Genomic DNA, 14,016 nt, shown 5'->3' with positions numbered 1-14,016 from the left:
GTTTTGGAGACACTGATAATAGAAGAATATTGTAGCTGAATATAATATATTCTATTATGGAAATATTTGTAAGTCCTCCTCAGTATAATTCTGTATTTTGCATCATTCCCATATGACTGTATAGAGCAGATGATTTTATATTAATTTATACTAATAATATTCCCTCACAATATCTCACATACACCATCTACACTATATAAGACGGCTCGTTAAGTAACCTGCTGCTGTATACAACATTCAGAAAGCTGCAGGACAGATGTATCTGTAATGATTAGATTCCGAGGAATATTACATGGAGGAGCCGCCGACCTGCAGAGATGTCGGGGAAGTTCCTTATTGTAGTATTCTTTATTGCCAGTGTTTTATTACATGGACAATGCCAAAAAATAAGCTCAGCACCTAATTGTTTTATTAGAAAAGACAATCCTCTTTTAAATACAAATTATTTCCAGGATGGAGATATGATCTTTGGAGGAATATTCACTGTTCATTATTTTTATGAGAATCACCAAAAACAGGCAATTGATGGAGTCTGTAAACTGTAAGTACAGGTCTTGAAGATAGTCTATTTTTCTGAATACATCTAGTGATTTTTCGTAGTTTCCAAGAAGAATTACTATTATTATGGGACCTGATCTTGCAATATTTTAGTTGCTTCCACAATAAACTATAATATGTCTATATTATGCCCATTACGAGAGTCTATTGAGCCCTATTGCTGGGTTCGGTTTCCCATCCATAGCGGACCCTAACCATATAGACTCAATATTCATTATGGCATATAAATGACCAAGATTAATGAGGGGTGAGCAGTACAATGAGGTGCTCGGTACTCGTAATATTGAGTGAACACTACAAGTCTCGGGTGCTCTTTACTCGAAACAAGCAGATTGGATGCTCTGACTGGTTAGACTCGAGTAACGAGCATTATGGAAAGTTAATGATTGGGTAGTCTGGCTCTCCGCCCACATACATCCAGCTGTAAGCAGAGCATTTCCAGGGAAGGGATGGCAGGATTTTTTTTACACTGCATCCGAACACATCGTTTTTACCCCCAGTGAGAGCATTTCAGAGACTACAAGCAGCTCTGACCGTGGATACGGCTCCCATCATCCATTAAAGTGAGCTGGCTCTTCGTGTTTGATGTTTCATGAATGACATATAACAGCACCCATGATACTTGAATGAGCACCAAGTGTAGTCGAGCACTTTGATGTTCTATTGAGTAGAGATGAGTGAACCTGAGGCTCGAGGTACGGGTTCAGAAACCAAGCTCCAAAAAAACAAGGTTTGGGTTTGAGCATGTGATGAGTATGACAGACTCAGGTGAGCAGTGCTGTGCTTGGGTATGAGTGATGCACAGCCATGTGCAAACCATGTGCAGTGTTTGATCGGCTCACATTTTGGGTAAAATCAATGTGATCAGATGTACTGTACACACAACCCCCCTAAAAAAAAAATATAAACCTTGCCCACCCTGCCCCGGAAGTGGTTTGCTTATGGGCCACACCACATCATGATGTAGGGTGTGAGGTTGTTTTACTGCAGGAGAAACTGGTGCACTTCACAAAATAGATGGTGTAATGAGGTAACAAGATTATGTGGCAATTAAAAGGGATTTCAAGGGCAATGACACCAAATACTAATGAAATATATGTACATTTTTGACTTTGCAAAAAGTAATAAAAATGCCATAAAACATTCTCTCCCTCATTATTCTTGAATTTTGCAAATATAAATAATTTTGGTTCTTAATTCATCTAAAATGGGAAAGGTTTATAATTATTTAATGTCAGATAGTGGGAAAAACATGCAGATGTGTCTTTTAAGATAGTAAATGAAAATTTTCAACTTTCAACTGTATGTTTGAAGGTGATTGGTACTTTAAAGCAAAAATTCCAACAGAGAGTGAAATAATCGGGATGTTTTGGTCAACAATATGACTTTTATTACTGTAAACTTAAACAACATTGGAGGTATTGGGAAATTTGAGGTATGCAACGCTGTTCTAAAGCAACCGTGTCACTGTGGAGGAGCGCTCATAACAAAAATGGAAGAGATTCCAAATAAAGGTATTGGGTGAAATACATAAATAGAAGCACAGAATGCGATCGGGACAAAGCACCATACCCCACATCTGCATATAAATGTACAGTCTAAACTAATGTTTGCTTTCTCTCTGCTATCCTCTTGCAGTCCGGTACCGTCCTTCTATAAATATGTTCTGGCCTTTATGTTCGCCATAGACGAGATTAACAAGAATCCATATATTTTGCCCAATGTGACCCTTGGATACCATGTGACCGATTCCTGTAACAATGAAAATAAAGCCGTAGAGAATGTGTTACAGATTATATCCGGTCCTGGAGATTTAGTCCCCAACTATTCTTGTCTCAGCAATGGCAAACTGGTGGGCGTAATTGGTGACCAGTCATCGAAGACATCATTGCAAATAATACAACACTTGAATATTTATGGTTATACCCAGGTAAGTGTCCATTATTATTAGGAATCATCAGAAAATCAGAAGCAAAATTTTGGTTATAAGCTGTATTGTAAATGGCTTTTGACTTTCACTAATTAAAATGTACTATAATTTTGGAGCCTGAAAACCCTGGGCATCAGTTACTGTTTGTTCAAGCCGATAACAACTCTGCATTTATTCAGTAGCAGCCACTAGGGTAAAAATTGTGGCCATTAAATTTGCTTGATTACTAAACTGGAGATCAAAATTAGAGAACAATATATGATCACTTGCTTTTTTTAGAAATAATGTAATATACATCCATGCACATTTGAAGTTTTTTTGTAAGGGGTGCACCATGCCACTAGAATAGTGTTTCACAAAAGATCCAAAGTTCATCAGCATAAAACCTTTTTTTTGCCCAAGCAGGATGATTATAGTGAGAGAACAGCAATGACTGTAGCACAGAGAGAGATTATCAGTAAATTTTGGTAAATGTTCTGCAGGTAACAACAGTCCCAATCAGTAGGACGTGTACCGGCCGTCGCTGTGAATAACTTCAGCACATCTGCAGCCACAGGACATCACTAGTCTCTCACACCGCTCTGGTGGGATTTTGGTCCACTCTTTTTCCAGTCTCTTCTACAGTTCATTGACTGTTGTTGGTTTCTTGGCTGTAACTTTGTCACCAAGGATTTTCCAGAGGTTTTCTATTGAGTTTAGATCAGGACTCTGGGCTGTGGCCATTTCATTGTATCAATGTTTTCTGTTTCTAGGAACTGCTTTCCCCGTTTTGCTGTGGGACGGGGGCATTGTCCTACATGAAAATTGCTAGCTGATTGAGTGATAAATGAATTAAGGAACAACATGTTGTTGAAGACGTTTCTGATTGATAATTGCCTTCACTTTGCCATGTAGCTGTATGAGAGGTCCACAACTTGCTGCAGAAAACATTCCCCAAACCATGACACTTCCTCCACCCCCTTTCACTGACTTCTTAACCCACTTTGGGTTCAGTCTTACCCCAGTTTGTAGATGAACATAATGTTTCCCATTAGACCCAAATAAGTTAAACTTACTTTCATCACTAAAATGAACTGTGGACATTTCTTCTCTGTCCACACAAGATGCTCCTCACCAAAGATGAGTCTTGCCTTGTGATTCTTTCTGCTAATGAAAAGTTTGGTCACTGCAGAGTGGGCTTTCAATCCAAATGCTCTTAAATATCGTGACACTGTATAATGAGACAGATCCTTACCCTATTCAGTGCTAAACTGGCGATCGATTCTAGCTGCAGTATTGAAATGATTACCCATGGAGATTCTCCACATTATTCTGTCCTCCCTTGCATTTGTCTTTTGAGAGCAACCAGTTTTCTTGGGGAATTTGAAAGAGATTGTGATGTTGTAAAGTGCAGTATTCTCGAAATCCCAGACATGGAACAACCAACTTCTCTTGCTGCGGCTGATAGGGTAACCCCTTTGGCCTTCATCTGGACAACCTGCTGCCAGAGGATTTAAGTCCGTTTGGAATGACACACCATTTTTGCAAAATCAGTGCAAACTGGAAACTTAGGTTGCCGGTTAAAAAGGGTTTGTTAGATAATTAAGGAAATTAGCACCAAGTGCCAAATTAACACCAGTAACTTGCAGGTATCTCAGAGTGTTCTGTAATTTTGATCACTGTCCTTTTTCATTTATCTCACTTACATTTTTATTATGTGCTTTAGAATATATTCAATTTATGGAATAAGCTTAAAATACTGCGCGTTTTCTCATGGCAAGATATAATCACATAGGACGACACAATGACCGCAACATTTAGAAAATTGTGTGTTGTTCTCAAATTTTGATCTCCAGTGTATATAGTATCTGGTTGCCTTGAGTCATTTTCTATAGAAGAAGCTGTTGTTTACAGCAACTGTTATGGGGTTTAAAAGTTGAGACATATATACCTATATAATTTGTACGACTAATTCTAGATATTCCACTGCCTGAAGTAAAAATTTAAATAGTGCCCTTCCCTGCAGTGCAGAGAAGAACCTGGTATCTTGGGCAGAATGCATCATGTGTATTAAAGCTTTCACCCCAAAGCCTGTTTTCATCTTCATGACTAGGCCATTTTTTCCATTTCTGACCAGTGTCACTTTATGATGTAATAACTCTGGAACGCTTCCGTTGATGCCAGTGATTTTAATAATGTTTTTTTCAAGATATTTTGTACGTCATGATAGGGGTAAATTTTGGACAATATTTTTTGCAATTATTTGTGAAAATATCAGAAATTTGGTACAAATTTTGCAAATTTTAAAATTTTAATTGTTATGCCCTTAAATCTGAGAGTTACGTTACACAAAATAGATCATAAATAACATTTACCACATGTCTATTTACATTTTAGACCATTGTCAGAATTGTCAGTGTTCAATAATCGAGTCGAGCAGGTGAGACATTCTGAAAGGGCTTAACATGAGTTACGAGAATATTGGAAGTCAATGATTGGGTGAAAAAATAATTATTTGATCCCTTGATGATTTTCTAAGTTTGCCCACTAATAAAGACATGAACAGTCTATAATTTTAAGGGTAGGTTAATTTTAACAGTGAGATAGAATATCCAAAATAAAATACAGAAAATCACATTGTATAAATTATATAAAATTATTTTCATTTTGCAGAGAGAAATAAGTATTTGACCCCCTACCAACCATTACCATTAAGAGTTCTTGCTCCTACAGACCAGTCAGACTCTCCTACTCAACTCATCATTACCAGCATTAAAGACAGCTGTTTTAAATGTCACCTGTATAATAGACGCCTGTCCACAGACTCAATCAGTCGGACTCTAACCTCTACAACATGGGCAAGACCAAAGTACTTTCTAAGGGTGTCAGGTACAATATCATAGATCTGCACAAGGCTGGAATGGGCTACAAAACCATGAGTAAGACGCTGAGTGAGATGGAGACAACTGTTTGTGCAATAGCAAGAAAATGGAAGAAAAACAAAATGAGTGTCAATCGACATCGTTCAGGGGCTCCATGCATAATCTCACCTCCGGGATATCCAGGATCATGAGGAAGTTGAGAGATCAGCCAAAAACTACATGGAGGACCTTGTTAATAATTTCAAGAGAGCTGGGACCACTGACATCAAGAAAACCATTGGAAACACATTACAATGTAACGGCTTAAAATCTTGCTCTGCCTGCAAAGCCCACTGCTCAAGAAAGCACATGTGCAGGCCAGTTTGGAGTTTGCCAATGATCACCTGGATGATTCTGATAGTGATTGCGAGATGGTGCTGTGGTCAGAATAGGCAAAATTGAGCTCTTTAGCCTTAACTCAACTCGTCATGTTTGGAGGAAGAGAAATGCTGCCTATGACCCAAAGAACACCGTCCACACTGTCAAGCATAGAGGTAGAAACATATTTTGGGGGTTTTCTCTGCTAAGGGTACCTGACTACTTCACTGCATCAATGGGACAATGGATGGAGCCATGTATCGTAAAATCCTCAGTGACAACCTCTTCCCTCAGCGGGACATTAAAATTGGGTCATGTCTGGGTCTTCCAGCATGACAATGACCCAAAACATAAAGGCAAGGCAACAAAGGAGTGGCTCAAAATGAAGCACTTTAAGGTCATGGAGTGGCCTATTCAGTCTCCAGATGTTAGTCCCATAGAAAACGTATGGAGGGATCTGAATCTTAATGATTTAGGGATGATTTGCAAAGAGGAGTGAACCAAATTTCCTCCTAACATGTGTGCAAACATCATCATCAAGTAATAAGTCTTGTTTGCCAAATGTATCAAATACTTATTTCTCTCTGCAAAATGCAAATATTTTTAAACAATTTATACAATGTGATTTTCTGGATTTTATTTTGGATATTCTATTACTCACTGTAACCTACCCTTAAAATTATGGAGTGTGCCTATCTTTTTAAGTGGGCAAACTTACAAATTCAGAAAGAGATCAAGTAATTATTTTTTTCACTGTACATCAACACAATTTTAATGGGAGGCAAAAGAGATGCGTTGTAACATAATGTAGCTGTAAAAGAAAGGAAAAAAAACAGTTAAAGCAATACAGACTTACCGAGTTTCCGTGGCTGCAGCACTACTTCCAGGTCCGATAATTAGCTCTCATCCATATTCACTGCTTTCCCCTTCCACCATTGTCTCTGATTGTCTGCCGTTGGACCATGCCCCTACCATATGAGACAGCGTCTGTGATTGGTTGGAATCTCAGATGCTGTCTGTGTCTTAATTCTGGTGATAAATAATTAAATAGATTTTACAAAAGGAATAGGGTCCCCTGCTGTATTAATACCAGCACAGATAAAGCCATGGCTACAGGCTGCAGCCTCCAACCGTGCACTTATCATGGATGTGTATCAAAATAGGAGGAACTGAATGCAGATTTTTTAAAATTATTTAAATAAATAATTTAAAAAACTGACTTGCGGTTTCCCCCATGTATGATACGAGCCATGATAAAGCTCAACAGCTGGGGGTGAGTATTCTCAGGCTGGGCAAACCCATGCTTATTGGGGGCCCCCTCAGCCTAAAAATAGCAGCCTGTAGATACCAAATATTGTTGCATCCATTAGATGCGACAATCCTAGCACTTTTGCCAGGTCTTCCTAATTGCCCTGGTGCAGTGACAGTCAGGGTAATAAGGGGTTAATGGCAGCCCACAGCTACCAGTAAGCACTGGATTAGTGATGAGTAGGGGTACATGAGGCCCATTAATCCTATAAGTAAAAAAAATAAATGCAAACACACAAAAAATCCTTTATTTAAAAAACAAAACCCCTCATTCACCAATTTATTAACTCCCAAAACACCCAGATTCAACATAATCTACGCTATGAGGTCCTGTGATTGCAGGTAACCTGTCCTCAAGTAACTCAGTGAACCCAGCTCAGAAGGCCTTTTCCTGTGACCACAACTAACCTGAGTGATGTAAGTGCTCATCGTGCAGCTCATTCATACTCTGCCTGACACTCACAGCGGGCAGTCATGTTCTATGGCGTTCACTGTGAATTCAGATGTAGCCGAGCTGGAATCATCGTGGAACCCCAATCTAGATTATGATGGACCTGCAGGGGTGTTTTGCAGGTTAACCCTAGAACGCATACCTGAGGCCTCGCAGGCCTGCTAGGTCATTTGTTTTCTATGGTAGATTGAATTGCTTGCGCGTTCTAGGGTTAATAAAGTGGTGAAAGATTGTGTTTTGTTGTCTTTTATTCCAAATAAAGGATTTTATTGGTGTTTGTGTTTATTTACTTTAACTTACAGATTAGTAATAGGAGGTCTCATGGACCCTTCTCATTTCTAATCTAGGGCTTAGTGGCAGTTGTGAGCTGCGATTAACCCCTTATTACCCTGATTTTTGCATGTAATAGATGCAACAATCTTGGGCGGCTGAAGGCTGCTATTTTTAGGCTGGGGGGCTCCCAATAAGCATAGGTATCTCCAACCTGAGACTTCCAGTACCAAGCTGTTGAACTTTATCTTGGCTGGGCATTAAAATTGGGAGAACTGCACGTCATTTGTTTTAATTATTTATTTAAATATGCTGCTGCAAGTATACCGATTGGCCGCTGCTACAGCAGCCATCCATCCCTGCTGAATCCACAACACTTGCTGCTGCTGCTGTTGCTACAAACAAAAACTGTATTGTATCTGAGGTGTCGGCTTCCGGGGTAATATTAATCCCCTATGGCTGCCCATTGCCAACTGCTTTCCAGCATGTGTACCTATTGCAACCTCTGGTGGCTTTAGTGAAGACTCAGCAGCTGGTCCAGTTTGCTCCTCTAGGAAAACGATCAGTACCTCCAGTCTAGTGGATCCACTAATCCCTTGCTTGCCTTGCAACCAGAACATGCAGTACAGTCCACAGAACTGTGCTAAAAAATATAGAAATCTGTAAATGTTGGATAATACCATAAATAGTGTATGCATAAAGATTTTAGGTTTTTTTTAATATTAAATTAACTTCAGTTTTATTGTACATAATTGCTTGTTTTTCTCTTAGATCAGCTATGGTGCCACAAATCCTATTTTCACCAATAAGAAAATGTATCCATCCTTCTTCCAAACTCTTCCAAGTGATCAAACTCAGTATCTGGCGATAGTTAAACTTCTCAAACATTTTGATTGGACATGGATTGGTGTTATTGCCTCTGATGATGATGGCGGGTACACGCAAAGTCAGGAATTAATGAAACAGGCAGAGGTTTATGATATTTGCATTGAGTTTATTCTAAAAGTGAAAACTGATGATATCACAAATGAAAACAACGACCATGAAAAGAACAGAAGAATATTTCAAAAATCAACTTCAAACATTATTGTACTTTGTGGCACAATTTCATTTCTCTCTGTACAGTTTATAGAGGAACAAAGCATTTCCGGAAACGTGAAGACTCTGATTATACCGGCCGGGTCAAATATTCACATTATTTCATCAGTGAAACGTAAATCATCGTGCCATGGGAGCCTCATATTTTCATCACCAAGTATAAAGATCCCACATTTGAAAACATTTTTAGAAGATATAAGTCTTGAAAATCGTCCAAATGACCCTCTACTAGAACATATCTTACTTGTATACTTAAGCTGTAAACCTTCAAATCCCGTCCTAAAACTGATAGCTGAAGAGAATTATCAACTCAAATTTAAGAATTGTACAAGGGCAATAAAATTACATGAAATTGGCAGTAATCATTACTACACGGAAACATTTAGAACCACCTACCATGTATATGACGCAGTCTACGCCATGGCTCACGCTCTACATGAAGGCTTTCTTCACATGCCAAGAAATTTCAATTGTAAGCACATGTTGAAGGTAATTTTATTATTTTGATTCCAAATATATTGGACGCTTTTCTTATGTGGTAGCTGAAAAATATGCTCACTTTTTACATACATGCATTAAAAAAAATAAAACATAATGATGAACCCTTATACCCATAATTTGTTTCGGAAGTAAATACACAAGCTCCTTATATAGAGTCTATCATAATATTAATTCCTTAAAGAGATGAAAGAATAGATGCAATACAATTCAAATTTGTGTAAAATTTTGAGAATTAGTTGAACTCAATTAAATTGAATTAAACCAATTTGTTATTCAATTCAAGTGAATTATCTAATCTATCCACCTCCATTTTACACATTGCTGTAGATAAAGTCCTAGAGACATTTTATTCTCTAGGGTAGTGGAGTACTTTTTATTAGCTGTAATTCAATTTGCCTTTAATCAAAAATTTGTTTTGAATTTTAAAACATTTGCCTATCTCTACTGTCCAAACAAAGCAAATTACTATGAAGAGCAGCCTATTCATAAAGTGTTAAAAAATTGTCCTAAGACAATAGTAAGCGCTTGACCCAAAGGACTTACTTAGAATTCTGCAGCTGGTTTTAAGGCAAAAACCTCCCCAAAAATTGCCTAAAAAGGTTAATGATATAAAATAGAGATTTTTTCCACATTTAAAAAATCTCACAAACCAGCGCTGAATAATAAGAGTGAAAATTATTTTATTAATACCATTACTCCTAATCCCTAACAAAATAAACAAGATTAATTTCTACAAGTAGATAACAATGGACGAATCATATACACTTTATAAGCACAGTAGGACTAAAGGGTCGTGGGGCCCCGGCCGGTAGCAACCACGATCTAATAAATAAAAAATAAAAAAAAAATAATAATAATAATATTTTTTTTTTTAATATGCTGGATGGATATGGTAAAAAAAATCTTTTTAAACAAACATCTCTATGCTCTGGGGTCTGGAGAGGTCTCAGAGCATAATCATGATAATATACTTCCAATCTGCATTAAATAGATTCAATGTAAATCAAATGTTATTTCTAAATGCAAAATAACTGCAGATTCAGATTTCAGTTCCGGTAGACTTACTCAACACTAGTGCCAACAAATTTGTGTATGCTCAACCAACTGCCAATTATGCAGGGATTAGAGACAATCAAATCAATTTTATGCCAATGAAATCTGAGTCAAATTTTACAAACTTTGCAAGTTGTAATGAATTTGAACAATTTACTGTTAATGGACTGTATATGTGGCGCCCCTGAGGCTTCAGACGCCACAGGGCACAAAGCCTCATTTAAGGTGCTGTGTAGAGTTGAGCGCGGTTCGCGGTTCGTGGTTCTCCAGTTCTAGGCTCGAGTGATTTTGGGGGTTGTTCGAGATCGAACTAGAACTCGAGCATTTTGCAAAAGCTCGATAGTTCTAGATACGTTCGAGAACGGTTCTAGCAGCAAAAAGCAGGGCTTTTTACAGCTACAGTGTGCAGGAGCCATCGCTGGCAGCCTGCCAGAAGCTGGTAACCAAGATAAACATCGGGTATCCAAGCAAAGCGCTTTGGTTAGTAACCCGATGTTTATCCTAGTTACGTGCAGGAAGCCCACACTTCCCCGCTCAGCTCACTCCGCCCCCTCCTGCCCGCGGCATGTACACATACATACATACACACACACACACACACACACACACACATACACACACACACACACACACACACCCACACTCACATACAAACACACACACACACACACACATGGCCCCGCTCGGCTTACCTGCGGTGATGAAGTCCCGCCATCCTGACCTCAGCGCTGTCACTGTCCTCCATGGCCGCCGCTTGTCACATCACCTCTCGCTTCCGACCCGAGACTGACTAGCGGTGACGTCACGGGCCTCTCGCGATACTTGGTGTGAAGGCGCCGGTCATTGAACTCAGTGTCAGGGGCTGTCAGTGTGCTGGAGATCAGCGCAGGTAATGTACCTCGCTGACAGCAGCACATATATAACCCCATATATTACCCCGTTTGCCACCGCACCAGGGCGCGGGATGAGCTGGGGCGAAGCACCAGGATTGGCACATCTAATGGATGCGCCACTTCTGGGGTGGCTGCGGCCTGCTATTTTTAGGCTGGGGAAAGTCCAATAACCATGGACCTCCCTAGTCTGAGAATATCAGGCCCCAGCTGTCTGCTTTACCTTGGCTGGTGATCCAATTTTGGGAGACCCCTACGTGTTTTTTTTTTAATTATTTATTTAATTTAAAATAACAGCGTGGGGTGCCCTCAGTTTTGGATTACCAGCCAAGGTGAGGTTGCCAGCTGTGGTCTGCAGGCTGCAGCCGTCTGCTTTACCCTAGCTGGCTACAAAACTAGGGGGAACCCTACGTCATTTTTGTTTTCATTTTTTTGGCTAAATACAAAGCTAAGCACCCCTTAGTGCCACATGAAAGGCACCAAAGGGTGCTCCACTTTTTCTCCACTTTTTCTCCACTTTTTCTCCATTTTTTTCTCCACTTTTTCTCCACTTTTTCTCCACTTTTTCTCCATTTTTTTCTCCACTTTTTCTCCACTTTTTCTCCATTTTTTCTCCATTTTTTGTCCACTTTTTGTCCACTTTTTGTCCACTTTTTCTCCATTTTTTCTCCATTTTTCTCCACTTTTTCTCCACTTTTTCTCCATTTTTTTCTACTTTTTCTCCACTTTTTCTCCATTTTTTCTCCATTTTTTCTCCACTTTTTCTCCATTTTTTCTCCATTTTTTCTCCACTTTTTCTCCACTTTTTCTCCATTTTTTCTCCACTTTTTCTCCATTTTTTCTCCATTTTTTCTCCATTTTTTCTTCACTTTTTCTCCACTTTTTCTTCATTTTTACTCCACTTTTTCTCCACTTTTTCTCCACTTTTTCTCCACTTTTTCTCCATTTTTTTCTCCACTTTTTCTCCACTTTTTCTCCACTTTTTCTCCACTTTTTCTCCATTTTTTCTCCATTTTTTCTCCACTTTTTCTTCACTTTTTCTCCACTTTTTCTCCATTTTTACTCCACTTTTTTTCCACTTTTTCTCCATTTTTTTCTCCACTTTTTCTCCATTTTTACTCCTCTTTTTCTCCACTTTTTCTCTATTTCTTTCTCCACTTTTTCTCCACTTTTTCTCCACTTTTTCTCCATTTTTTCTCCACTTTTTCTCCATTTTTACTCCACTTTTTCTCCACTTTTTCTCCACTTTTTCTTCACTTTTTCTCCACTTTTTATCCATCTTTTCTCCACTTTTTCTCCACTTTTTCTCCATTTTTACTCCACTTTTTCTCCACTTTTTTCTCCACTTTTTCTCCACTTTTTCTCCACTTTTTCTACATTTTTTTCTCCATTTTTTCTCCACTTTTTCTCCATTTTTACTCCACTTTTTCTCCATTTTTTTCTCCACTTTTTCACAACTTTTTCTCCATTTTTTTCCCACTTTTTCTCCACTTTTTCTCCGTTCTTTTTCTATGGTCAGTCTACCCATTAGCTCTGCCATGCATAGTGTAGCTCTACACTTACTGGACATGTTACTTTATGATTGACATCTCTTTCGTACCAGAGCTGTCTAAGCCTACTCTGACCCCATATTTGTCATTACTATATTGTCCTTGTACTGTATTATGACATTTGTATCATGTGTTTCATTTCTTGCTGTGTTGCAATTTTTTTGCTGCATCCCAATTGTACCTCTACATTGTTCGAGTTTATGTTATTGTTCTCTCACTCATGTGATACTGATTATTGTCATTTTTCATGATTACAAGCAGATAAGTCCAATCTGACGAAGGCTCAGGCCGAAACGTCATTTGTAACTTGTTTTGGACAAAAACATATATGCTTATGAAAATTTTTTTTTCTTAATACGGACCAATAAAGAGTGATTTTGCATTACTATCCGTTGTGACTTACTGACTTAGTCTGGGAGATTTAGAGTGCCGAGGTTACTCACTAATTTTATCTATTATTACCTCTGAGCACCTATATACCAGTGAGCAGAGCTTCCTCTACAGTAGTTCTCCTGATTAGGCATGCCCTTACCTCATGAGCAGGGCATTGCAGCTTTGGTAGCAACCATTACGACATGGACTCTGCTGCTGTGGACCCGGGGAGAGTGAGTGCAGATTCATTGCACCCACACTCCTCACATGAAGGGTCCGCACTCCTAGAAAATGGGGGATACGTTCCCTGAGTGTCTCCCCCCCATATTCTAGACGGTCCAGAGTCGTCGTGGGACCCCTTTATTTTTTTTCTTACAATAAATTGGTGAAAGAGGAAATGTTTTGGGGACTGTTTTTTCAAATAAATTTCTTTTGTCGATTTTTTTTTTTTTTGTTAGTACTGACAGTTTATGATGTTGGGTATCTAATAGACGCCATGACATCACAAACTGCTGGGCTTGATCTCAGGTGACTTTACAGCTAGTATCAACCCGATTTCTTACCCCGTTTGCCACTGCACCAGGGCACGGGATGAGCTGGGGTGAAGTGCCAGGATTGGCGCATCTAGTGGATGCGCCACGTCTGGGGTGCCTGCGGCCTGCTATTTTTAGGCTGTGAAGGCCCAATAACTATGGACCTTCCCACCCTGAGAATAACAGACCACAGCTGTCCGCTTTACCTTGGCTGGTGATCCAATTTGGGGGGGACCCTACTTTTATTGTGTAATTATTAATATTTATAAAATAATTATAAAAAA

The 14,016-nt window shown here is 39.0% G+C and overlaps 1 protein-coding gene across 1 annotated transcript in view; it reads left to right on the top strand.

The window, feature by feature from the left end:
- Positions 1-317: 317 nt before the first annotated feature.
- LOC142244410 (vomeronasal type-2 receptor 26-like) overlaps positions 318-14,016 on the top strand; it is a 34,319-nt gene continuing 20,620 nt past the window's right edge. Inside the window, exons 1-3 of the mRNA XM_075316941.1 lie at positions 318-541; positions 2,197-2,488; positions 8,507-9,322. Of these exons, the coding sequence (XP_075173056.1) occupies positions 318-541; positions 2,197-2,488; positions 8,507-9,322 (1,332 nt within the window). The remainder of the gene's footprint in view (positions 542-2,196; positions 2,489-8,506; positions 9,323-14,016) is intronic.

This window comes from Anomaloglossus baeobatrachus, chromosome 1, assembly GCF_048569485.1.
Source record: "Anomaloglossus baeobatrachus isolate aAnoBae1 chromosome 1, aAnoBae1.hap1, whole genome shotgun sequence".
NCBI classification, from domain to species: Eukaryota; Metazoa; Chordata; class Amphibia; order Anura; family Aromobatidae; genus Anomaloglossus; species Anomaloglossus baeobatrachus.
The sequence above is the reverse complement of the archived record's forward strand: the minus strand, read 5'-3'. Positions and strand labels throughout refer to the sequence as shown.